Raw genomic sequence first — 26,717 nt, forward strand, 5'->3', positions numbered from 1 at the left:
GCGGGGCGGCGGCGGCCAACGGTCGGCGGCGTGAGGGGGCGGCGGCGGGGAGGGCGTTGCTGTTGCAGGGCCGCCCCCGCCCGCTGGAGAAGCGAGGCGGGGAGGCGAGAGGAGAGGAGGAAGGAAGGAAGGAAGGAAGAAAGAAAGAAGCCGGCGTTGCTGGAGGTGGTGGCGGCGGCGGTGGTGCTGCTGCAGCCGCGGGCAGAGCCTCCCCCTCCCGCCGGGCCGGGCCGGGCGGGGCGGGCTCCGGAGCCGAGATGTCTCAGGAGCGGCCCAAGTTCTACCGGCAGGAGCTGAACAAGACGGTGTGGGAGGTGCCCGAGCGCTACCAGAACCTCTCCCCGGTCGGCTCCGGGGCCTACGGCTCCGTCTGGTGAGTGCTGGGAGGGGACGGGGTGCGGGGGTGTGTGTGTGCGGGGGGGGGGGGGTCGCGTCAGGTTGCTGCCCACCCCCTCGGCCCCCGCCCGCTCTCTCCGCCTGGAAACCTGCCCCAGCTTGCAGGGACCCGCGGCGGGATGCGTGCAGGGCGGTCACCGCGGGAAGCAAAGCGAGGAGAGCGGGGCTTGCTTGTCCTCTGGCGATCCCCCCCCCCCCCAGCTTTTTATCAGTCTCCTGCAAGAAACACTTTTCCCCTCGGTTGAAGAGGGGTGCTGCCGGGAAGCCGCAGTCTTGTCTTTGGAATGCGTCGGGGATTGCACCACATGGCAGGTGGCACTAAAACATTTTTGCAGGGGAAGATAATCATGTCCCAACCCCCCCCCCCCCCCCCTTCCCCGAATGATCTCATATAGACATATTTCACCGTGCCTTCTTGCAGTTAGTAGGTGGGGGGTGGAGAGGGATGGAGACTGGCAAGTCCCCCGTAGCTGGCTGTGCAGAGCTGAGGGCCTAGCAGCTCTTGTCCTAGTTTCCTTCTGGACCTGAAGGATAGATTATATTTGAGGGAATTATATTTTTCACTGGAATCTGTTGATAGGCAGGGAGGGTAGAAGGAAGGCTATGAGGGTTGTTTTTGTGTCCCTGACTTGCAACAGTGGGTTTACAAGTGTTGGTATTTTCTTGGCAATCGTAGATCAGCACAGGAAAACTTGTTTTATTGCTGTAGAATGACAGAATTAGTGCAGTATGCGCTGCCTGGGAGAGTAAAGTCCTGGTATGAGACCTGCAGAAATACGGAGAGCTTGAAGATAAGAGTTTAGTTTTTAATGCTTACCTAATAGGAACAAAACATATGACAGGTTACACGTGTGAAACACAATACTTCCTTAATTTGTAGTTTCTCTGCCGAAGTATGTTGGATCATTAAACATAAATTAACTGGGCTGTATACATTGCTTAATCTTAAATACAAAGTTGTATTTGAATCGGTTTGGCAGACTTCAGCAGTCATAGAGTAGAGCTGCATGAAAGTGTTCACAGATTACTGTGTCTTTTTATTAAGAAATGTCTTCCACGTGAACATTCTGGTTTTTGTTCTGTGTTCTTTGGCTCTGTCAAAGTGTGATCAGAATTTTCAAATGTGGGTGCATAATGATTACACAGCTGCTCTGCTCCTGTATTTGAGCAGGCATGCATATTTTTTCATTAACATAATGTGCAAATCTGTATTGTGAATATCATCTATGTTACACCATAAGGAGGGATGCATAGTGCACTCTACTAGTAAAGAAACGGAGTTGTTTTGCATGTGCTGCAGTTTTCAAGAAATAAAGTTCTCAGCTGTTCTTACCCTACTGTTACAAAATTGTTGGTAAGTTCAGCTTAAATCACATGCATTTCTTAAAACTGCTGTGCCTCAAGTATGCAAATGCTTATATTTCATAGAAGACAAAGGCTGGTCAATTCTAGTAGCAAGATTAACCAATGTACTTGCTGAGTTTTTTTTAAAATAGAAGGGTTTAGTTCTGGTGACAGAAGGGCCTCGCTGCCGTAGCTGATAAATACCTCTGTAAGTGCCACAGAGTTACATAAGCCCCTGAATGTAATAGGAAATTAATTTGCTCAATGTGTTGTCCATTGTATTTTTAAGGTTGACCCTACACAGTCTAGCCCATTCCTCTTGTTTTCCACCTCCCCACAATCTCCATTGTGTGTGTGGTACTTCCAAAGTTTGTTTTCACAACCAATAACTGAAGTTTGCATCATGAATTTCCTGTTTTGCTGTGTCAAAACTTTCGAAGATTGTGCAACTGTGTTCAGACCAGATGAAACAATTTTGTATTGGAAGCAATTGCAGACATGTGGCACATAAGGCTTTTTGCAGTCCATGTGAATGGCTTTCTGCATGTTCTTCTCAAAATAGCTTTCAGAAAACATACGGTTCAGAAAGACTAGTGATGTGGAAAGTACATCAGAATTAAAAAAACAAAAACAACAAACAAAAAACCTTGCATATATATGTTACTTTATTAAGCTGCACACGGTGATGCATAGTATTTAGGATGTTCCTGCAATGACTTGTTCCGCTCTCTGTCCCTTTAGAGATTTTTCTCCCCATTAAAAAGTTCCCTGGTTTCCTTTGAGACTTTGCATTTGGTGTACCTCTGTGTTGGGATAGTAAATTGCGGGCTTTTAACCACCCTGAAACTGAATGGTTAAATACACTTCCGTGTATGTCTACTGCATTATTATATTAGAATGTAGCAAAATGCTGTATTGTTTATTTAGTTGTCAAGGTGAGGTATTTAAAAATGAGGAATTTCTAGAAAGTGGGGGGAAAATTAATAAAAAAGAAAGAATTAAGCCAGCAGATGAATCAGACTATGGAGCTGTCTGCTGTAGGCTGCTTTAAATCTCTAATGTGAGTATGACTCGGAACACCCTAATATAAGAACCTGACTTTATTTTGTAGTCAGTGGATGGAGAGAGAGAGGCATTTTCTGCAGGCAGCTTAAGGCGCACAAGGTATGTGCTTAAACTTAGAGCAAATATTACACTGTTTTTTGGAAGTATTGTGTGCAGTATTGGAAGGAGGATGTTCAAATAGCCAACTCAGGTATTTTTCAGGATCCGTTTTAAAAACTGAAAGCATGTGGAGATGCAAGTAGGGATTTGGTTCCAAAACTTCGAGAAACATCGATATGGATCCTCAGATTGTTCATTACTAAGTCATGTAACAACTGCTGCGACATCTGTTGTGTGAAATGCTATTGCATTTATTCTTGCAACAGTTTTGTATATTCATACAAAATAGTCTTTTGCATGAAAAGGATTTTGTAACCAGGTCTACACTAAAACACATGTGGGTTCCTGAAGTATCAGTCTTGTAATACTTCACATAAGGAAGGGAAGGGCCTAGATAATGCAGCATCTTGCAGTGGGAAGTTGCTGAATGGAGATGGGATCGATCGGTGGCTCACAGTTTAGCTGGAGGATCGCTTCATTTCTTGTATGTTCTGGAGGGAAGTCTCGGCAAATGGCATTAGTTCAGCCAGCTCTAAGCTAAGCAGAGAGGTGTTTTGATGATCTTTGCCATCAGTTTCTAAAATGCTGTGAAGGCAGACTCGGTATACTCATAGGAGTTTACTTTGTCGTCGTATTTTTTGCAGCAGTTCTTTGTGTGTTGTATTGATACCTTTGTAAAAGAAGGGTTTTGGTTTAATTGCTTTGCAGGCTATCTGTATTGCCTTATTTAATTTGGAAAGGAATTGAACAGCCAAGACTTACTCTTCCTCAGCATCTTGCATGAGAATCTTTTTGCTTTTTTTGTTTGTAGATGGTCAGGTCACGTGGCCCTTCCAAAACCTGTGATTTCTTCCCATTTTGCCCCACAGTTGTACCAATGCTGACTCTGAATTTCCTGTGTATTATGAAGATACTGAGATAATTCCCCTCTTTTTAAACTAACAGAGAAATACTATGGATTTAAGAAATTTTAAAACATTAGGCTCCAGAAGACATGAAGTAACAACCCTAAATATCACATTTGTAGTAACAGTTCCTCTGTGCATTTTTTTTTTTTACCAGTGTGCGTCTTTAGGCTTACTAATCCCTTATCAAAGTGTGCAGGTGCCTCCAAGTATGTATGCGCTTGGAGGGACAAGTGCCTGCTTCTCCAGCAAGGTGTGGCAGATACATGAGGAGTGATATGAAAAGAACTGTAAACCTGTGAGTGGGATGAAGCAGCTGTACAGGTAGGATTAGCAGAACACATGTGAGGAAGGGGGATTGAGCAGGAGATGGGCATGCACAGAAAAGCTGTGAGCAGAGCTCTGAAAGCGAAGGCAAGTAGTTTGAACTTCATGGGAACTTTGTATATTAAGAAATGAAACTTGTGTGAGCACAGCTGTTCTATAGGGAGGTTTTTATTGCAGCTTTCTTAGAAGCAGAAGCCAACGTAGCAGAGGAGAATAAGATTTACAACTTTTTATAGTGTGTTGGGAGGGTAGCTGATTGAAATGCATGTATAGACTGAACTCAGGAGTGACTGGTGTTAATGATAAACTGTCAGGTGGTAAGAACTGTGTTTTTTCGCTCTGTAACTAGGGGTGCATAAATTAACTCCAAAGGTACCACTGAAGAGATGCAGTTAGGTTGGGTATTTGCATAGGCGCTAGTGACGAGCAGCATAGTATTTAGCAAAATAGTCTTTGCACAAAAATTAGCATGCTAATTATCTAATGTTTAAGTAAATTGCACTTGAGTAATTCTCTGTGTACTTCAGTTCCTCAGACTACTTCACATGTTACTTCTTAGAATATGTAAGTTGAATCAGTGGATAGGTTCTCTAAAATAAATTGTTTTATTCTCGCTCTTATGTTCTGGATTCAATTCAGGTTAGCTCAGAATTGTAGTTTTAGCTCACTTAGTGAGACGGATGCAGTTCGTGTGCTGTAGCACAATACTGTGTAAGACCTGTAAAAAACCATGGAAGCTGTGATAAATTCTGAGTTTGTGCTGATCTTGTTTTAAAAGGGATTTAAAACTGTGGATCACGCAATTTTTTCCGAATTGGGCTTTTTTAGCTGAAATATGATCAGTGTAATGCAGCTGTTTTAAGTCTGTGATGAAAGCCAGCTTAGTGTTCTGTCAAACGTTCTGCAACATGACAGCTGTTCTGTAGCTCTGTGTTCCGTACTCGTGAAAACCATTAGGCAGTTATCCGTATTGGCAGAAAATTGCTCAGCATGTCTTTATCTGTAGGGAAATAGTTTTTAGGCCTCAAATGTGCCCAAACTTAGAATTCTTCTGACTTCAAGAGTAACTCTAGATTGTGAATGTGCAGTAATACAAAATTTTCTTTCCTGGGCTTGTGCACAATGTCGTTGTGCTGGTTAAACAGTGTCTCAGCTCTGATGATTGCAATTCTCCTTGGAGGTTGTACATCTAGTGCAGCGGAACAATGACTTGATACGACCCCAAAAATGTCATTAAAAATAAGGTGAAATTGAATTTCCTTTGGACTCTGAAATACCTTGTGATACATCTCGTGGCTCTGAAATCTTCTGTAAAGAGGATCTTGTGGAAACCAAGAGAGAGATCTGACTGTGTAGCTGTGAAGGTGGTTAATATGCAGGGGATCCCCTTCTTTTCAAGATGAAAGAGATACTGGTATATGCTGCCTTTTGTACCTGAAATGTTTGAAAGCTGATAAAGATTCATGACTAATTCACAACAGCATGTGTTGAATTATGATGACTAATCTTATTTTTGTTCTAAGTCCTAGAAAACACCTTGAGTATCATTAAAATATTGTCATATAATTACAGCCTGGATTAGGTATGTTTGTATTTTGCAAAATGGTCTACGTGAGGCTTAAAAAAATTGAATTCTGTGTTTCCTGAAGTGTTGCAGCTTAAATATCGATATTCTAGTGATGTGTGAGGACTTGCTGAAGATCATTTGAAATCAAGATTAAAAAAATGAATGCTTAATGGCTTCTTTTGTCTGCCCAGGCTGAGTGAGGTGTAAAGGGTAACTCGTGTGTGGAAATGGTTGATAATGGGCATTCTTTGAGACAGTATGGTGTGTAGCTTGAGTAATTCAATTATGACAGTTTGGTGCTGCTGTGATCTTCTATCTGGCTGCATCTTCGTATCTTTTCCGAAGAGCTCCTTCCACTGTGTGCGTGCAGGTGCCCCTTATAGAGAAGGAGATACCCTTCTTCCGTCGTGCACAGTGGGTTTTTCCATTCTCTTGCAGGACCCAGGGGAAGGATCACTGTTTGTAGAAACAAGCTTGTGTTTTGTTTTCTATTTCTCATAAACCTCATATAGCAAGTTTCCTTAGAAACTGAACAACTTCGAGATAAGGGGTCTTTTTGCAAGTTAATTCCAGTTAGTTGCATTAAAAATAAATGGCAATTACATTTATTTCAGATAGCTGCTTTGTCGGGGGTGGGGCGTGAGGGTTGTATATGCAGTTGTGGTTTTGTTCGAGGACTACTTTTGTGACTGGTTTTGAACTTTCTGTTAGTTAAGCTGCTTCATGCTTTACATTTATGAATGTATAGCTTTCCTTCTCCAAGTAGTGCTTACTCCCTTTTAAATGGAAGCAGGAGTTTGCCCTGAATCAAAATGCAGCAGAAGAATAAACAAATGTTGTCCTTCTCTTTCTCCATTCCATACTTTCCTCTTGTCTGTTATCTTGAATCAAGTGTAACCTTGATTTCACATCCTCTCTTTCTCCTCCTCCTTCCTCTTTGACAAACCAGAGCTGTTTTAGGTAAGAACATCAGAGAAGAAAGAGGAGTAATTTATTTCACAGCTAAATACCTACATTTCTTTAGTTCCTCACATGTAAGCTCTAAGCTCTGGAAGATTTTACGCAGTGTATCAGAAATTTAACAGAGTTCTTCATGTGTTAAATATTTGGTTGTTTCAAAAGTATCGGGCTTTTGCTTCTTAATATTATAAATAAAGAGGCTGTAATAGGACTTACTTCAAAAGATGATTTTGCAGTACAAAATATCAACTATATGTATATGAAGTTACCAAATCAGATGGAGTTAGTCTTCATGGGTTCGAAGAAGAAACATTATTTATATGTACACTTTTTATGTATAAATTTCTGCTAAAGGGACAAGTTTTAGTAATGTACAGCTAAATGTCATTTTTTCACATGCATTTTTGTGTAACAGGAGTTTAGGATTAGATGTGATTTACCAGAGAGGTTTGATTTTTAGCTTCAATTGTGATTAGCAGCCATCATGGTTAATTTTATTAGGCACAGGCCTTGGATTTTTGTATGGACTTAAACCATAAAAGATAGTATCTTGAGCATAGCATTTTGTGATGAAGTGTGGTGTATGAAAATATGTTTAGGAATACAGATCATATTTACAAGTACTCTTCCTCTCTCCAGAGTTTTATTGCCATGTTTATGTTTAAGAGCACAACTGTTTTTAGACAGAAAAATCATAAATGTTTCTCTCTTTTTCTACAAAATTTCCCTTTACTGTATGAACAAGACTCATCTTGTAAATGCTTTCTGTAGAAACCAACAGTTGTGTGAATATGTGGGGATTTTGGGTGGGGGTGCAGGTTGTGGACCAGGATGCCTGGAAGTTATTTTGATTGCAGAAATGGGGTTGACTGTGACTCAGTGTCCAGATAGTTGCCATCTGGAGTTGCTAAGTATGGATTTGAAGGTGTTTATAAATAATTCCTTTTGATAATTTGATTACTCTTTATTGTAGCTCTGCCTTTGACACAAAAACTGGGTTGCGTGTGGCTGTAAAGAAGCTGTCCCGACCATTTCAGTCTATCATCCATGCCAAAAGGACCTACCGAGAGCTACGGCTACTTAAGCACATGAAACACGAAAATGTAAGTGGAAGGAGATGGTACGAAAAGGTGGTCTAAAGTTGGACTGTCCAGGGAGCATCCAGCATGATTGCATTTAAGGATCTTGTGGCATATGTTTTTCTAATACAAATACAAAGCTTGCAGTAGTCCAAGGGATTATGGTTTTAGAAAAGCATGCAGATAAAAAAAACCCCCAAAACCACATAACCAATTTTGTATTAAAAAGTCTTAATATTTCCTACAATAATCTGGAAATTACTGCTGAGCAGGTTCATGCTGTCATAAGGATTTAGGACACAGGTGATGTCACTTACATTTTCCTGCTCGCTTGCTGTAGTAAGCTGTAATTTTCATTAGTTTAAGAAAAATTTATTTTTAAAAAAGGAAAATCTCAAAGTTTGTTTTTTAGTGTCTTCTGGAGGGTTTTTCATTTTTGTTTGTCTTGGCTTGCCTATGTCAGAAGGATGCGGAGTAGATGTTCACTAGATTCCTGTAGGTAAAATAGGGAGGAAAAAAGGGTCGGCAGGGGGGTGTGGGAATCGGATGGCTTTTTGTACAAGCTATCCACTCTAAATCATCAACAGGGAAACAAAATAGGATGTGACAAGTGTTACGTTGAACTGTGCTGTATACTGTCTAACCATTTTTCGATATAACCTCCACTTGGTATAGAAAACAGTTGGTTGACCAGTTCTGTGTGTTTGTGGCATTAACACACCAACATATTTATATTGCATGCTGTTTGGAGCAAATATTACATGCAATTGGAGCAAAAAGTCTCATAACCTGCCCTCTGTAGAGCTGTCGGAATGTCAAGAGGAAAGGAGGGCTCTTGATTTCTTTTGTCCAAGCAAACTCCAACTCAGCAGAAGGGAAGTACTGTTTTGGAAGTGAGCTGCGCAAACCTAGGACCTTCATCTAGCACAAAAAGCCAAACAAGCCTCATTTCATTGGAAGGTTCTCCTCTGAAGCTCTGTTCAGGACTTCTGTTGTGGCAGTGATGGTTGCGTGTTGTGGCTTGTAACCACCGCAGTCAGCAGTTGGTATCCCTTAAATCTTCCTGGCGTTTTTAGTGTGGCTAACATAATTGGAACTTTTGATGCATATATGTACTATTGTCAACAATACTTCCTCAGTGCCTCTGTACGATACCGCTGTCTCAACAGTAGAGGTAGCATTTGATCCTGCTTAATATCCATCCCCTGGAGTTTTTTCTGGACCTTTTCTCATAGCTGAGAGAGTGTCCCAACAGGAAAGCTTTGAATATCTGTTATCAAAGAAAAAAAAATTCAGCATATCAATCCATTTTGTCTAAGCGAATAAGGTTAAGCAGTGAAAATTAGATGGTGACTGGTGCTACAACAGTTCTATGTCTAGCATTCACTAATATTTTTTGATTAGTATTGCAAAGAGCCTATGTAGATTTGAGAGTAAGGGATGAAAGGAAGTTAAGTTGTTTATATATAGAATTATTTATTATCAGTTCATCGTACTGTCATCTATCTGTGGGAAGTTTATCTAGGTTGTGGTTTAAAAATCCTGCAGATGCAGAGATGTTCAGAGCCAGTTCAGGCAGGCTTACTAGTGCTAGTGTGTTGACTATTCAGATCTCAGTTCAGAAGTAAAACACTTGAATGCACCAGCATGTCTGGAGACTATGGCGGCTTAAGGGGCTTGAGCATGGGATGGTTTTCTATGTCCTGTATCTAGTCTGGTTGTGATGATCTTGAGCAAAAAAATGGATCTGCAGAGCACTCGAGTGTGTCTGTGTTGTACCTCCAAGTTCCAGGAGGCCTTGTTAACTTGCGTAAAGCACAACGCTGAGCAGATAGGAGAGCAAATGAGTTGGTTGTCATATGAAGAAATTAATAAGCTCTGTGACATCCCAAAATGCTGGGAGGGGAAAGCGCAAGGTTAGGGCTTGGGTTCTGAATCTGCTGGTGTTCCCACTTCTTTAGAAGCGAGTCAGTGATGCGCTGCAGAATAACTGTATTTAAGTGTTTGTGAAACTTGATGGAAGATATGGATAGTTTGATAGTGTGCTTTATGGTGTAGGAAAATAAAAATGATAAATGAAAAAAACCCTGAAATCTAGATAGCAAAGTCAGTTTTTGTCTTTCCATGCTAAACTACATGGATAATGTTGATTTTTTTTCTGTAAAAACTGATATGGAAGAGTCCACCAGAGAAAGAAACAGTAAACATGAGAATTATTATACAGGACAGATGTGAATGTTAGAGTTTGAATAAGATGTCTGTCTAGAAATGGAGTTGCTGCGATGTGTATCAAGAGAGACAGGAAAGTGTTCATCTCTCTTCAGTTTCCTCAATAAAATGCAATCTATAATGTATAATATAGATTAGACAGAGGCTTTTATTTCCTACCCACTTGCTCTCTTTTCCAAAAACATAGGGTAGGTTCCTCAATGATTTTTCTCTTTAATGCTCTGCTTAGAGATAACTCAATTGATTCTGACATCCTTGACAAGTGTCAACAATAGGATCAAAAAGATGGTGCGAAGGGGAACGCAGGAATCCAACTCATGGTTTCATTTGCACACTTGAACCATTAGTGAAGTGGCTGAAATGTGCATGATGTTTGTGTATCCGAGACAAGCAAGATGCTGACTTAAAAAGGGAAGAGGAGTCTTTTGGAGGTGGATGAAGAGAACCTGTCCCTTTATCTCATATATTCATAAAATAAAATAAAATATTATTTGCTGTTAAGAGAAGGAAAATAAGGTTTCAAAGCACATTCCAGTGAAAATTAGAATAATCTTTATCAACCAGATGGATTTTTTAAAATGCTGTAAATGACCTAGAAGATAATTATGGGATAATAAGGTATAGTTATTCTTTTCCACAAGGTAACACATGCATATACTTTTACTCTCTACTGTTAGAACAGCTCAGCTGTAAAATGGAAGGTGGAGTAGCTGTTCTTTGGGCAGAAAATACAAATGACAGTGTGAAGCTATTTGTGAAAATTGGGTCCTCATTGCATTGCACTGTTTTCCCGACTTATTTTCTATTGTAGTCATTATTATTCATCGCTTGTGTCACAGATCCTTGAATTTCTCTAGCCATTACTCAGTACAAGTGAAACAAACACAGCCTCCCAATTCTTATTTTAGTATGTAGTCAACAGGATAACTAAGAATTGAGCAGGAAGCAAACAGTTTTGTCTGGTGGCTGTTTTTCTGTTTTTCTCATCCATTTATTTCCTGAGCAAACTTTAGTTGGTTTTTGAAATAAGGTATTCTAAATCAGTGTTTACACCTGCCTTTTTTGTTATGGCTCCTGTTTGATGCTGTAAGTGGATGGCTGGTGTGAAAAGACAGCTGTATATTTTTAACCTTAATATTTTTAACACGAGGATTGAACGTTTGTTTCTGATCTTATATGAATACTAGTTTGTCTACATCTGAATGATGCATGTAGTTGGACATGAAACGTCTACTGGAATGAGTAGTTTCTATTCTACAAAGGATCTTATTAACTGTATCATACTATACTATGAATGTATTTCACCCATTTTTCACTGTTTTCTTTCTAGGTGATTGGTTTGTTGGATGTGTTCACCCCTGCCAAGTCACTAGAAGAATTCAATGATGTGTAGGTAACTTCTCTGAAGACTGCAACAAAACATCTTTTGTATCTTCCTTACATCTCCCAGATTATTATAGAAATATTTGCCACCTTAATTTGTCTGCCGTCATTCTCAAACAATTACGAATTCCAACACAAAAGATACTAGGACATCCTAAGCTATTGGACTCTTCAAACTTGTTCACTTGTGTTTTATTGACCAGCGCTGTAGGAATTGGCGTACTAATCTGCTACGTTATTTAAAGTGTCGTGAGCTGTATTTCCTTCAGCAACAAGCTTTGGGACACTCAGCCCTGCTACTGGAGCTTTACAGAGAATTTTTATCCTAATCCCATTGAAGGGATTGCTTCATAGCCCATGTGTTTCCTTTTGTTCATAGGTACTTGGTGACACACCTTATGGGAGCAGATCTGAACAACATTGTGAAATGCCAGAAACTCACTGATGACCATGTGCAGTTCCTCATATACCAGATTCTTCGGGGACTGAAGGTACTTGCACCTGTCCTACCTGAATGTTGATAGCTCATCAACAGGAGGTGGAAGTCCTTGATGAATGTCATATCCTCAGAGATCCATCTGAGTACATAGTGAGGCTTCTGTAACTTTCCGAGTGTATCGTAGGATAACTTATTATTATTGTTCCTTCCCTTCATACCTCTTTGGAGCTCTGTATCAGTAAAGATATGTGTCATTTAAGAAGATATGTCTATACACTCCTATGGGCAGAGTCTGGAAAATTATGGAGTAGGCTCTAATCTGCTCTGACTATGAATCTTCCATTTCTTCAGTTTTGTTTACTTGTGTTGTTCCACTGATGGTGGAAGTGCTCCTGGGTGTTCCTAAGGAGAGACAAAGTGAAATGCCTACTTGAAGCCCATAGACAGGCAGTCGGTTCCTTCTGCAGACAAGCTATAGCATTTGAGTTGTGTGGGACGGGGTAGGGCAGCATTGTCTAGTGAAGAAATGAGAAGGAGGCTACTTGCACTGTTATATAAAATTTGTCGTTTTGCCTTACAGTACATCCATTCAGCTGACATAATACACAGGGTGAGTATTTATCCTAAGATTGCTTTCTGTACTGTCTTAAAATGTCTTTAAAAAATGTAGCACAGAATCTTACAGTGTAGTACCTATAGAAATAAGAAGAAATTTTCTGAGAATTATTTCAGTTAAACAGTCAAAAGGTTAAACATGGGGAGTGGTTGTCAAGATCTGTAGCTTCTGTTCCTGCCTATGTTTGACTTGCATCTTTGTGAAACACATTCTTTATTTGTTAAATATATATCTAGAGGACTGGTGTTGCAATAAGCCTTTCTGCATTTCTGCTTACATGTGACACCTCTGAGGACCACAGAAGAGATAGCTGATCTGGGATAAAATAATTTTTCCGAGTATGGAGAGTTGATATTTACAGCCAGTTAGAATCTATTTTCTATCTGCATTTGCATATTTATCTATTTTAGGCTTGTGAAGCAACATATATACTGCTGTTAATGCTGATGTTATTTAATTTTTTAGGATTTAAAACCTAGTAACCTAGCTGTAAATGAAGACTGTGAGCTAAAGGTAATGTAATCACAAGGTCTGATTGGTTTGCCTATGATTTGAGGGAATGCCTTGTGGATGTTCCTTGGAATTAAAGGGACAAAATAATTCCTTATGGAAATACTTTTGTGGCTCGAAGTAATAATGTCCTTCCCAGCTGTAAGAGGCTGTAAAGATGTTTTTTCTGTATCTGTTCATGTGTTTTTAATGAATCATCATGGAAGTGAAGAGTTAACAGCTTTAGTATGGGTTTAGTTATTTTAGAGAGGAGATATCGAGACGTAATTCTGATTGTTGAGTCCTACGCTGTTCTAGGCTAGTGTCTCTTAACAGGTTGTGAAATTTAGTTTCATAATCTGCTTTTGCAGTTGCACCACCTCTCCTCCACCCAATCCAATAACTGCCTAGTTATTTGCTCTAACTAGTTTGCGTTGTTCCACTGCAGTAGTTAGTGGATGTCTCTTCTGTTCTGTAGATCCTGGATTTTGGCTTGGCCCGACACACAGATGATGAGATGACTGGGTATGTGGCTACCCGGTGGTACAGGGCTCCTGAGATCATGCTGAACTGGATGCATTACAACCAGACAGGTAATGCATTTAACTAACACAAGGCTTTGCAGTTCTTGAATTTTGGAAAAAAAAGAGGTTGTCCTCTGTACGTGCTCCTTTCCATTTGATCGCATAAGTTGGAAGTCACGGTAATTAGGCTTCAGTAAGGGTGATTAAAAGAAGGAAGGCATAGAATTAGTATTTGAACCACAGTCTATCAGATGTAAGTTAAGAATCATTGTGATAGCATTCACAAGACTTCTTTAAACTTGAACCTTTGAAATTGCAATCAGCAAAATATTGTCAGCGCTTATCCCTTATTTTTCCTAGCACAGTGTTTTTTTAAGTAAGTGAATGGAATATATCTGGATGAGGAGAAGGTGTGTTTCTAGGAAGCTGCTGGGAATACGCTGAAAAATGTCTGGAGCTATGGTGTGAAGAAATGCTAAAAAGTACATAAATCTCCCTTGCTTTCCTCTCTCCTTAGCCGCTTCTTCACAGTTATATCTTCCTTACAATTTCCAGTATCTTTTCAGGAACACACTGTGCTTCCCTACAATGCTTCCAGATCAGGCACAGAGAAGAAAAGCAAATGCTGAGCATAGTTCTTGTACAGGAGAGCATATGGATCAAAGAAAATAACGCACTACTCTGATTTCATACTTCATTACTTTTTCTTCTTTTCTCTTTTCCTCTTGCATGTGTATGGACTTGTCTTGTATCTGTAGTGTAATAGTTGGTGGTTGTTTGGGTAGAATTTAAGTAAGGCCATATGCAAATTCGTTCCTCAGAGTTGTCTTGAACAGGTTTTTTCCTCTTTGATTGTGTAGACTCCCCCTGGCTCTTTGGTGTTTAATGCACGTTATGCTCCGGAAGGAAAATTTGCCTGGTCTAGCATTCTGTTATTTGGACAAGTCTTAGACGACGTAGTTACTGAACAGTATCAGTTAGCTTGCAATGTATCTTGGATTGTTTCAATGCCATAAGACTATTTAAGGATAAAGTTGTTTGTACTTGTTGGATAGGGTGATTCTATTGAGACTTTATTTTTCTGCATTACGTTGTTTTGTTTTTTTGTTTTATTTTGTTCAGTTGATATTTGGTCAGTGGGATGCATTATGGCTGAACTGTTGACTGGAAGAACGTTGTTCCCTGGTACAGACCGTATCCTTTAAAAGTCATATATTTTTTGAAATGGAACTTAGAGATCTTCACTTTCACATACTTCACGAGAAAAGAAGTTCTGGGTTTGGTTGTGGGGGGTTTTTTTATTTGTTTGGTTTTAAATTAATGGCTTCTTGTACTCACAGTATGATGAGGTGAGTTCTTGATTTTGCTGCACATGAAACAATCACAGTGTGCAAGAAGGCAAATCTATTCCTCTTTATTGTCTATTAGCATCACTGGAATTACTCACATGTTGTTTGTTTCTGGGAGTTACTTTCCTTTAAGTTTATTTAAATTCATTGTTCTTTGAGTTTGTAGAAAATAACTGCATGGAGTAGGCTGTCTGCTAAGAATCCTCTCATGCTTCAGGTTTCTAGCAAATGTGAAGCATCCCTTCTGGCCTCTCTTCTGTATCCTGGTAGTATGCTGTGAAAGCAGTGGGTTTGCAGATTCTTCAGTGCCAAGGTTCCCATTCCAAATTGCTCTGAAATGTTTAGGTTCCGCTTCCATGCTTGGAGCGTAGGCAGATTGTGAGCCATCTTTTGCTGTATGCTTGTATTGAAGTGAGAAAGATCACATCGAGATGTGAATAACATCTTTTCAAAATTATTTTTTTGCTGCACCGAAGTGGGCTGGGTAGGACACTTTGGCAAATTTATGAGAGCACTTTGTGAGAGTTGGTCATGATTTTTCCCCAGGAAATTGGAACTGAGACTCGATGCAGATTGTTATACTTGCAACGTTTGTTTGTTCAGCCGCACGATGTATAGGGGTAATTTACTACTGGCAAGATTTTTCATTGCCTAGAAACTGGACTTTATTTGCCAGAGAAAATTACATTGCCCACCTTTTACCAAAGTTTATTCTTTCAACCACAAGTTTCTTTATTTTAATAACTTTTATTAATTTATTAGTATTTATATCTGTTAATTCAAATACATTAGCATTTGATTAAAAGAAAACTAGTGTTGGAAATGCTGGCCTTCTGTGTACTACGTTACTTCTGGAAAGCATCTAGATTATAAAACTCTTTGGTGGTGGGGAAGGCTTTCATTCCAGTTTTGACAGTTTCATCTCCCTTTTCAGTGTGCTTTAACTTTACCCTTTTTTCTCTTTTTCTGCCTGTCTTCATCTCATAAGCTCTCTCCAAATTTGTTGAACTTGCTGTACTTTACTGTTTAGTCATCTCTGCTGTCTTTTTCTGTTGTCAGGGACAGAAGCAGAACTAACATGAAAGTGGCTTAGAAGCTAGAAACAAGTTGCCATATTTCCATTGGCTGATTTAGCATGTATAATTTGGTTTGGGCAGATTTTGTTTGTTTCTGTCAAGTAAAAATGAGAGATCAAGAATTGTTGATTCAAACAAAGCAAAAGTCTTTAAGCTGTTGCCACTGTTTAACCCTAGTAACGCTTTAGATTTAAAAAATCTTGGTACGTGCACATAAAATATTTGCTAATAGGATTTGCAATATGTAAGAAATGCTTCACAACGTGTTCTTTAGGAATTAAACAAAACAGTTATCTTCCAAGCCTGCAAAGTTTTTTCTCCAACTGTGTTCTTAGAGGTGAATTATAGCCAATAATACCCGCAATGCAAAATAAAGCTTACTTTTAGAATCTAAATTGTTTGCTTTGTCATATTAAGATACTTTACTAATTTATCTCTCCTAGCAGATGCTTGTGATTCTTTACCTTAAATGCTCAATTTCTTTTGCAAATGGGAGTAACGCTTTTGAATTAATGCTTTTTCTGTTCTGAATTGGTTAGATTTTAAGAAAAATAAGGCCCAATCCTTTCCCATTGTAGATAAAACTTTGTAGTACTGTAGTTCTTAGGGTTTGTGTGTGTGGTTCCCTGCTTTAAGTAACGTATATGCTGTTTGATCATGAGATTAGAACTACAAGAGGAGCGGGGCTGGGTTATGAATCTTGTTTGTGCATGTAACACTCATCCAAGGATCTAGAAAGGTATCAAGCTGTCAGCTTGCACTCTGGTTTTGCTGACATCTAAAGGCAGCAAGCAGAAGTAAGATAACGATGGGTTCTAGCTTCTTCCTGTCTTGGAAGGCTCTTTGAAATCTTTACATATGCATGATTTTTGGAGAAAGTTTTAGGAATTTTCCAGATGTAGAGCCTGTTGGGTACTTCTAGGGCTCTTAATAATGTCTTTGTACCCACAGATCTGCTGAGGCCTGTGTTACTCCTGCAGTGTCACTCTGCAATTGCCAACTTACTGACTTTGCAATTAATATTAACATGCTTAATTCACAGTATATTTACCATGGTTCTGGTAGCCAAGGATACAGTATATGCAAATCCACTGCAGTTCTAGGGAATTCACTTTGCAGCTGGAGGCAACGTGACTGCATTCTGTGTGTTCAGGAAGCTGGAAACTGCTCCTGTTTGACAACTGAAAATTTTACATTCTTCTTGCTTTTTGGTCTCAAGATGTTAATTTTCTTAACTATATAGCTTCACATTTCCAAAATGAAATAGATAGTGACAGAATAGGTAATGCCTTCTCAGGATGATCATCCTCCTGTTCAGACGGTTCTCTTGTTTGAAATATTGGTTCCTTTCACCAAGGATTTAGCAGAAGTGGTGTGATGTTATTTACAGTCCATCAGATATTTCTTTATACAGCCCAGAGATGCATATATTACTTGTAAGTGGCTTCAGTACAGGCAAGCTGTACAGTTAATTTAATCTGGTAAGTAGTAAAGTTGTATTCTGTGATGATGATCTTCATTGCCGTTTGTGATGATTATACCACTGATGAACTAATGCTGAATTTAGTTTTAGGTTCTGAAGGACCTAATCTGTCAAGATTCTGAACATGGCTGTCACTGACTTAAAGCAAGAATTATAGATAGTATTAGAAAAAAAACAGTGATTAATATGGGCTTAGCTCTGTAGGACTGTTATGATATTCCTAACTTAAAACTGAATGTAAGCTAATTGAATTGTTCCTATTGTAATCTACGGGTGGAAATATTTGGATGAAAGATGGATTTCTAATATCGGTAGAATCTCTGCCAGGAGGGGAGCAAGCTTGTGGGATAGACTAGTCAGAGGCAAAAAAGTTGAGGTAATGAAAATTGGAGTCCTTCAGGCTTTTAAGGTGAGGATTAGCTAGAGGCTTTCTTTTTGTTGTTATTGTATCTGTCTTATGCCAAGATCAGTTTCTGTTAAACATGTATGTTCTTGATTTTTTTTTACAGCTCTTGTAATGTGAGTGATTCATACAAATAAGCAGGAAAGTTGACTTTGAAAATTTGACTTGCATAAAATGATATAAAGTATAAATACGAATATCTTGAATGTTTTGTACTAGTTTAGCCAATTTTCTTTTTCTGTATGTTTTAAGTTGACTGTATTCCCTTTAAACTCTGAAGAGTGTTTTTATTACTATTTTTATTCAGTAGTATGAGACTTCCATGATCACTAACCAGTCTGAAATGACATATTCTTCTGATACACCTTACTCTTGCTTGTGGTGGCAGCTAAAACAACTTCTGAACTTTGCTTTGCCTGGATAAGCTATTACAGTCTTGCGATGCCTGCTACTGATGGTGATGGCAGGTTGTTCTCTGAATTTTAGAGTCACTGTGACTTGTCAGTCGTTGGGGGTGCCTTGGTGACAGCATTTGGGGGTTGCATGCTGCGCTTTCCTTCTCCATGCACATGCGTTTGGTTTTTTTTTTTCTTTTGCTTTGTATTTACTAAGTCTTTTTCCTGTCTTTAATTGCTTATGGCTCATTTCTCTGGGACGTGGTAGGCCCTGTAGTTAAATGAATGCTGCAATTCAGTGGGTTATAGATGGCAGGCCTAAAACTGGAAGCAGGGGGTGGGTTTTGGCATGCCTGTGGCAGTGCCAGTTATACATTCAGTGTTTTCTCTGGTTTATCTGAGAAGTCACTGAAGTATATTACGCAAGTATCTTCCGATAGCAGTTTTCCCTGGGAAAAGGGCTGACAGCAAACTGGGCAGCAGTATTGTTGGCACACCTGGTGCACATGATTTTAAATGCCTTTAAAAGAATTTAAGTACTTAAACTGAGGTGTGGCATGTGACTTGAGGCATGCTGGCAGCCTGACATTTGCACAACTGTTTCTTGCACAAGAACGAGTGAAAGGTGTAAGGGCTGTTTTAAACGGCACTGAAGAAAAGCCAATTTAAATGAGCTAATTGTGGTTAGTATAGCACCCTCTGCTAATTCTCTTACACCAGTAGATGTACTGATTTCATTTTAAGCATTGACAATTAAGAGTTGGCAATTCAGCAGCTAAGCTAAATCCAACTAGATACATTGGATTTACTCTTAGGTTTGGAGTGGGAGCTGGCCAAGCAACCTGAGAAGTGAGAAATTAGTTCAACTGTTCTGACAAAGTACTATTTCCAGGGCTTTTAATTCATTTCATATGTAAAGCTTTAGACCGAAGTTTACATCAAAAGACAAAGGTTTTAGCAAAGTATTGGTGATTTCCTTCATATACAGCTTGCCAGTATTACAGGAACTCTGAGGCTTTAAAAAAAAAAAAAAAGATGTAATATTTGAAGTGCTTATAGTATTTGAATTAAAAGACGTTCTAACAAGGAATTGTAACTGGATCTTAAAACATCAGGAAGGCATTGATCCCAGAAAAAACATTGTCTGGAAAGTGAACTGTTCTTATTGAAAGGAAAATGTGTAATTAGTTTGATATAATTTTAAGGGCAAATATAAACATTGCAGACACAGTCTGAAATCACTGGTAGGTTTTGAACGGCAGCGTGGAGGATAATTCAGAGAAGAAAGGAGATTTATTATTTTAATGGTTTTAAAAAGAGGCCTTGTGTCTCCTTACTATCTTGAGTTTTAGACATATGACTCTGTATTTAGTGGATTATTTTTTTTTCCCCTCAAGTGTATGTTTTGTCACCTATGCCAAATATTTAATTTTTCTGCCTTGTTAAAGAGGGCAGCTCAGATTGGTACGTGGCCTGGTGGAAGCTCTGTTCTGGATAAAACATTCTTTGCACCTTCAATGCCACATCCCGAGAGCTTTCTACACAGAGAATTTAAATCCGAGCCCACGTTCTGTTCTCTCTGCCGCTCCAATGGGTCTGTAGGGCAGGGGGGTGATCCAGGTGCTTTGGCCTGCTGGTCCCCGGGGAGCTGGCGGGGGCGAGCCCCTCTGCCCGCTGCATCGCCCCGGCTGCTCTGGGCCTGAGAAAGGTGCACCCCACATTCAGGGTTAGGGACGCTGAAGGTCATGAGCAGGGTCCAGTCGTTTTCTTACTTCCTAAGTTTTGTAAGTGGCTGAGTTACCTTGGAAGGTGTTCACAAAAGGCCTTGGCTTTTTTTTTAATATTAGTGCCTACACTTTTCAGCCTTCTGCTTTACTTCATCTGTCACTAATGCAACTTAATCCTGCTAACCGCTTCTACTTTGGTGTGGGGCCTGAAAGGGTGAAGTGAGCATGTAAACTGATCCTTTGTCCTTTGCCAGGGGGGCAAAAGCTTTGACTTCTGCTCCACCATAGTTAAGGATGCAGTGACCGATTCAATGCATGTGGTGTATTTGTAGACGAGTTGTTCGATCTGTCTGATGCAGACAGAGCTGTGTTACACGGGGTATTCAATTGTAAACGAGAGGAATGAATACGGTTTGCTTAAAATAGCTTTTTCAGTTGAGGCCTTGGCTGGCATTAACTTTCAACATTAATAGGCTGATGTGTTGCGCTTTTCATTTTGATTTGTCCCAGCATTTTCCTTTATGGTCCATCATTAGATATTGATCAGTTGAAGCTCATTTTGAGACTCGTTGGAACCCCAGGGCCTGAGCTTTTGAAGAAAATCTCCTCAGAGTCTGTGAGTTTACACTTTGATTGTAATATCTGCCCTTTTGGAAGTCCCAAGTTTGTGTGTTGCCCTCCCGTAGTCTATCTATAGTATGTGTTGGGATTTATTTTCTGTTGTTTTTCTTCCTTTGTCATTCTTCGCTCTTGGATGGCTTTGAGTTCTTATGCTGTGTGTATCTGATCTTTATGCTTCTTACCTCTGCCTGTGGTATGACTTCTTCCTTCCATATTCTCATTTTACTGCTTCGTGACTTTTCTTTCAGTTTGTGGGTTTATACTTCGTGATACATTGTATGATCAGATGCTGCTGGGGAAGTATTTTTCACAGCTAAGAGCTTAAGGCTCGTCTCAATTATTATTTCTCCAGATTGCCTACCCAAGGATCTTTCTTAACAGGAGCAAGCGTGTTATCCTCTAAACACACACAGTCCCTTCTGTAGTATGATTAATTTCTGAAACGCTACTGCCACCATCTTTGTTTTTGTAGCATAAAATCCAAAATGCCTTTTAGGTGCTTTTATGTGGCAGCTGTTTCCAGGGCACACAGCATATAATCTGCTGAGAATATAACTAATTGTGCCATGTATTTAAAGGGTATTGCCGTGTGGGGCCCTTTTATCAAGGTAATTGCAAAAAGCTTTCGGCAGTCTCCTTTTTAAAGGGTGACCTCTGTTTTCAGCCATACTGCCGTTTCTATATTGTTCTAATCTTGAATTGTGAACTTCTGCAAAGACAGTATTAAATGGCATTTAATTTTACCTGCTTCTGAAAGTGAAGTGCATAAAAGAGCAAGAGATGCCGTAACGGTACAGATTATCAAGTTAATGCCTAGTGAGCAATGAACTTCCGTAGAGGTAACTAGCACGCTTTAGCAAGTCACTCTGCTGTTTCTGATACGTAATAGAGGATCAGCGCGCTGGAGAGTGATGATAAGATTATTTTGTACTGCAGCTTATGTTCTTTTTCATGTATCAGTGACGGGAAATATGAAATGCGAGGTTAGCCTTGAATTATATTTGATGAAGGTAGGCATGCGGTGCAAGTTGGAATCAATTGGTCAACTTGCTGAATATCACACCAGTTTAAAAAGCCCTGGGATGTTCTAGCCTTGGAAAGGTTAGAACTGAATAACGCAGGGTGCTTTGGGTGCCCTGTGAACTGACCTTAAGGGTAGTCTGGGATTTGAAGTACAGGGGATTAGCGAGAGATAAGCTTGAAGGTTGACGAGGTTAAGCAAAAGATTAGTTTGCATACGTAAGGTTGAAGTGGGTGTTTTTCTTTTTTTTTTAACATTGCACAATAAAAAGAATAATTGCTCCTGGGTCCAAATCAAGAGTCTGTTTAAAAAAAAAAAAAAATGCAGTAAAGTACTATTTCTACTAATTTTTTCCATTGTAGCAAAAGATACAATGATAGCAAAACTACCAAGTGTTTGAGGGCCTTTAGTGTGTCACTGTAAGGAATTCTGTTTTTCTGCTGCATTACTTCACTTGCTCTTACTTTCTCTGTCTGTTCACTGACATCAGCTAAGTTTGTCTTATGCAATGCTAATGTTTTGCTAATTTTGCATTTATTGCCTTCTGTCACCTCACCCACGTATCAAAGTGCATTCAAAGCTGTTTAGAAGGAGGTGTCAGTTGTGAGCCGATTTCACTTTGCACCACAAGGAACTTAAGTACTTTCTATGCAGCAAGAAAAAAAGCTGGTAACCAGTGCAGAGGATACAATTTTTGTTTCTGTTTTAATTTTTGTTCATTTTCCTGAGGCTGTCCGTAGCTGCAGCAGCCTAGGAAAATTTTTGAGGAGTAGCTTCAGCCAAAGGAAACATCTACTCTGGTGGCTTAAAACTGTTGGGAAATGTGAATGCAACCGTGTTGTAGTGTAATGCTACTTATGGCGGACGGAAATACTTTCTGTACTGACACTGTTACCAACTGATCAGTAATTCTGCATTGTTTTAAATGTTCACTAGTGCAATTGCTGAACTTTTCACAAGTAATTGAAAAAATGAGTGGACTCTGCCTGTTTGGCTTTTGCCTTGTGGTTTGCAGAAGAGATGCTTTGTATGCAGCTGTTTTCTGTTTAAAATGGTTTTTGCACTGTTTTTAACAAAGCCCTTGACTAGGCACTTAAGATATTAACCAGCTTCAGCAGATCATGCGTCTGACGGGAACACCCCCTGCATATCTCATTAACAGGATGCCCAGCCATGAGGTGAGACCTGAGCAGATGAGGGGGGTTTGCAGGGCAGGTCTTCACTTGCAGTGTTCGCTGCTTCTGTAAATGATATGCTCGCATGTGGCATGGGGTGGGCAATTAACTACCTGCTCTTCAGCGAGATTTTTGTACTAAATGAAGACTTGAGATTTGGACAGTGCGTACTCAACCACAGACTTCTGAGACGCAGGAGAGCCTGGATGTGTCGGTTTTGCATTGTGTGCCATGTTGTGCAGCGTACCAACAGACGCCATGCTGCACGCAGCCTTACCGGGACTCCAAGGCAGTCAGCTCCTGCAGCACCTCTTTGCTTTTCAGTCTTGCATGAACCCCAAATAATGTCCGCTCTTCCTCCGCTGTCCTGAGTGGCCTTTAGTTGGGAAGGGATAACAATGATGGGCTTAGTAAGTATCAGAATGAGTGAAGAGAAGGCAAAGCGAGGAGACTGTAATAACCAGTGCTTCAGGATGATTGAAATGTACTCTGTCTCGGTGGCTGGTTTGCATTATACTTCAACAGAGTGTTTATTTCCACAGGCAAGAAACTACATTCAGTCTTTGTCTTACATGCCGAAAATGAACTTTGAAAATGTGTTTATTGGTGCCAATCCACTAGGTAAGGCTCGCTTTGTAAATGTTGTGCTCTTCCTGAAGCTGAAGCTAGTGTGTCCTGGGACACCGAGACTTTTCCCAAAGTTTTGGTTCGACTGCAGAAGTAGTTCAGAACAGAGCTATGTCCCGTTTACAAAGTATGTGTGGGCTGAGGGTGCAAGAGGAAGAAATTGTGGATGATGGGTGGGTCCTGAGAAAATACAGATTCCTTATATACGTTGGGCTTTTATGAGCTTATGTTTCAGAATAGTGTCACACAGCTCACTATGTAAAATCCTTTCTTTTCTGTTCTGGTGCTTTTGCAGCTGTGGACTTGCTAGAGAAGATGTTGGTACTGGATACAGACAAACGAATTACTGCAGCAGAAGCATTGGCTCATGCCTACTTTGCTCAGTATCACGACCCGGACGATGAACCAGTGGCAGACCCCTATGACCAGTCTTTTGAAAGCAGAGAACTTGAGATTGAAGAATGGAAAAGTGAGTTTGGGGGACGGGAGAGAGAGCCAACCCGCTTTCCTTGCGGTCCGTTCCATAGCTGCAGTTCAACTAAGCCATGGTGGTTGGAGGCACAAAAGACACCGATAAAGACGTGGGGATCCTGTTCGTTTGGAGGTCCTTAACACTGAGTGAATCTATCACATGCTGTGCGCATAATGAGTGTAATCCCTGGTCACTAATTATCACTGTGAGCATACAAACATGTAGGTGACATAGTTGCTCATATCTTTATGTTTTCAAACTTATTCACATCTCCTCAACGCTCTGGAAGTATCTTTTATTGCGTATGTTAGCCTCTGAGAACAGGGTAACCATTCTTTTCTTTTTCTTCTTCTTAATTAAACCATGTTTGTCGCTTAAAATAGTGTTAGAACCTTTAAGATTGTTGCAGGTTTTCTTGCATGAGGGATGTCTTTTAGTACTGCGGATTAAGTGTCTGTCACGCTTTTCCCACCAGGCCTGACTTACGACGAAGTAATCAGCTTTGTGCCGCCACCGCTTGACCAAGAGGAGATGGAGTCCTGAGAAACTGCTCTCTTCTGTTTGTCCCACTTCACTGTGAGGGGAAGGCCTTTTCATAGGGACTCTCCAATTATCGTTCAAGTGCCTCATCACAACAATATTCTCCTTGGTGGAGGGGTTTTGTGTGTGTTGAATTGGGGAGGGTGGGGGGAGGGAAGAAAGTTGAGTCTATGTAAACATGCTGCATGCTCTCTTGTATTCTGTGTACAGCCTGGGGCAAGCCTCTGAAGACCTGTTCGGACTGCTCTTTAGTCCTTCCAGAGTAACAGTGCTCAACCAGTTTGCACTGCTGGGGCGAGGTGGGGAAGCTGACGTTTAAAGTTTGGTTAGAATCGTTGCCATTTATCAATTCTTCTACAATTAAGTAACCTCAAAATAACGGAAGTTGTTTTATAGGCTTAGAGTCCTCTGTTTTCTTCAGGACTGAAGGTGGGGTTGAGGGATGTCCTTGTTCAGTGCCAGCTGGCTGATTTACGTCCAGATCTTCCTGGTACAGCAGAATGTCCAGGCCTTCTAATGTCTGATTCTTGGAACATGAAAAGGTTTTGTTTGAAACTGTAAATATGTTTGTGCCTTAAATGAATGGGGAGAGAGGGGAAAGGAAGTCTGGAGTGGAAGTCTCTGACCCACTGTTTTTCAGGGTGAAGGCTCCCAGATAGCCAGGCATGAACTCGATGTAATCAGGAAATAACTTTCCGAGGCAAGAGCCTCTACCCCTGGATTGAGTATTCCTGTATTTTTCCCTCTTCCCCTCCTCTCGTTCTGAGGCTTCCCAGCATTAGCTCCCAGGAGATGGAGGCTGGAGAAGATTCTTGCTAGCCACACGTTTGTGTATTTTGTTTCTTAAAAGATGGGGTGTTGTTGCATGTCGTAGCTGTACGTGCATGTAGAGCTGCTTGATTTTTGTCGTTACTTTTGTGGGGATGGCACTGGGGCAGTTAAATCATCGGTGAACTATTTTACTGAGTACCTCAGCCAGTGCCGCGAAATCACAGCATCCTTCCTCTTGTGCTGCAGCTCGTTGTGAAATACCTGCCATTCTGGAGGCTTTGGTGAGGAAAGGATAAAATGTACGGCATAGAAACATGCACCTTTCTCTTTGTCTTCTGACCGCGTGGTTTCAGAGGGGGAGAGCTTGGGACAGAGGGTTTCTTGTGAGATCAAACGTAAAAAATGTTCTTCAAAGAAACAACTATGGCATCTTGTGCCAGAACTTAAGTTATTTCCTGAAAAGAATTTTTTTTAGAAGTATTGGAATCCAAAGCAAAGAAATAAGCATGCATAAAACCACAGTCTCCCTTTCACTGTCTATATCTATAAATATAAATATTTATAAATATATATATATAAAAAAACCTAACATTTACTAGAGGATTTTTTTACCCTCTCAGATAAGAGCTTCTTGGCCGTTTTTTAGCAGGTTGATCTCTGCCTGAGGAAACACGAAAGGGAGTATGTTTGAATCCAAACGTGGTTCAGATATTTTGTATTTTACAGGACTCTGCGTGACCGAAATGCCCAGAGTTAGACACTGGCAGGAGGGAGGTTTCTTAGCATGTCTGTGTGCTAGAACTGTACCTGGGGAGCTCAGGAGCCCGATTTTAGGACTTGTGGAGGAGACTTTTTTAGACATTTATTTGTTGCAGGCATCCTGTGTGGACAGCGTACCTGTGTATGTGAGGAGAAAGGCTTTTGCAGTATTTTGTGTTCTTGTGACCTATGGGACGGAGAGGAACTGTTTGTAGTGTTTTTACCCCGTGTTTAAAGAGGCAGCACAAAGGGATGGGACACGGATGACATTGATTCTTCCTAGGCTACTTTCCAGTGATCTCTTCAGGTCAAACACTTAATAAAAGTCTGGGGTGAGATGAAGAGAGCAGTTATTTCGTGCTCTGGGATAAAACTCTCCTCAGCCCAACAAAATCAAGACAGAAAACCTCCCTTTTCTGCTGGACCAGCAGTCCAGGTATTCAAATGAAAATGTAGATATACTATGTAAACCTACAGCAAGATTATTTTTATCAGCCATTATATGTGTAGATGCTACAGTGTGATTTCATGCGGAAATATTGCTAAAGATTTTTAAAAATATAGACGTTGTGTGTGTGTGTGTGTGCGTGTCTGTGCGCGTGTGTGAGTGGGAATGTTTCATTCGGAGTCCGTGCTCTGACGGGAGCCCGTGTGGCATGCACTCCCTACCTTCAGTGCAATGCTGTTCAGCCCCTGCAGACTGAACAGAAGGACGCACTTCAAAGAAGAGATCTGCTATTTTGTTTCTATCCATGAATTTTGCTGTAATTGGTTATGCCAGATAAGATGTCACAATACCACTGGTTAAAAATAAAACCTATTTTTCAGATTTACTGCGCTGCTGGTACTTATAAACCTCTTCGCTGAACGGTCAGT

The 26,717-nt window shown here is 40.3% G+C and overlaps 1 protein-coding gene across 4 annotated transcripts; it reads left to right on the forward strand.

Moving 5' to 3' along the window:
* Positions 1 to 101: 101 nt before the first annotated feature.
* Positions 102 to 26,670, forward strand: MAPK14 (mitogen-activated protein kinase 14). 4 transcript variants are annotated; one of them, XM_072844528.1, is made up of 13 exons: positions 102 to 373; positions 7,637 to 7,766; positions 11,302 to 11,360; positions 11,734 to 11,845; positions 12,374 to 12,403; positions 12,875 to 12,922; positions 13,377 to 13,491; positions 14,545 to 14,616; positions 20,392 to 20,471; positions 22,607 to 22,675; positions 23,215 to 23,293; positions 23,595 to 23,768; positions 24,247 to 26,670. In XM_072844528.1, the coding sequence occupies exons 1-13, from the start codon at positions 258 to 260 to the stop codon at positions 24,312 to 24,314; spliced, it is 1,152 nt and encodes a 383-aa protein (XP_072700629.1). In that variant the 5' UTR covers positions 102 to 257; the 3' UTR covers positions 24,315 to 26,670. The 4 variants fall into 4 exon arrangements, with proteins under 4 accessions (XP_072700629.1, XP_072700630.1, XP_072700631.1 ...); XM_072844529.1 differs by lacking the exon at positions 22,607 to 22,675; XM_072844530.1 differs by lacking the exon at positions 20,392 to 20,471 and having other exon boundaries at positions 22,596 to 22,675.
* Positions 26,671 to 26,717: the final 47 nt, after the last annotated feature.

Source organism: Ciconia boyciana, chromosome 23 (genome assembly GCF_034638445.1).
Source record: "Ciconia boyciana chromosome 23, ASM3463844v1, whole genome shotgun sequence".
Classification (NCBI taxonomy): Eukaryota; Metazoa; Chordata; class Aves; order Ciconiiformes; family Ciconiidae; genus Ciconia; species Ciconia boyciana.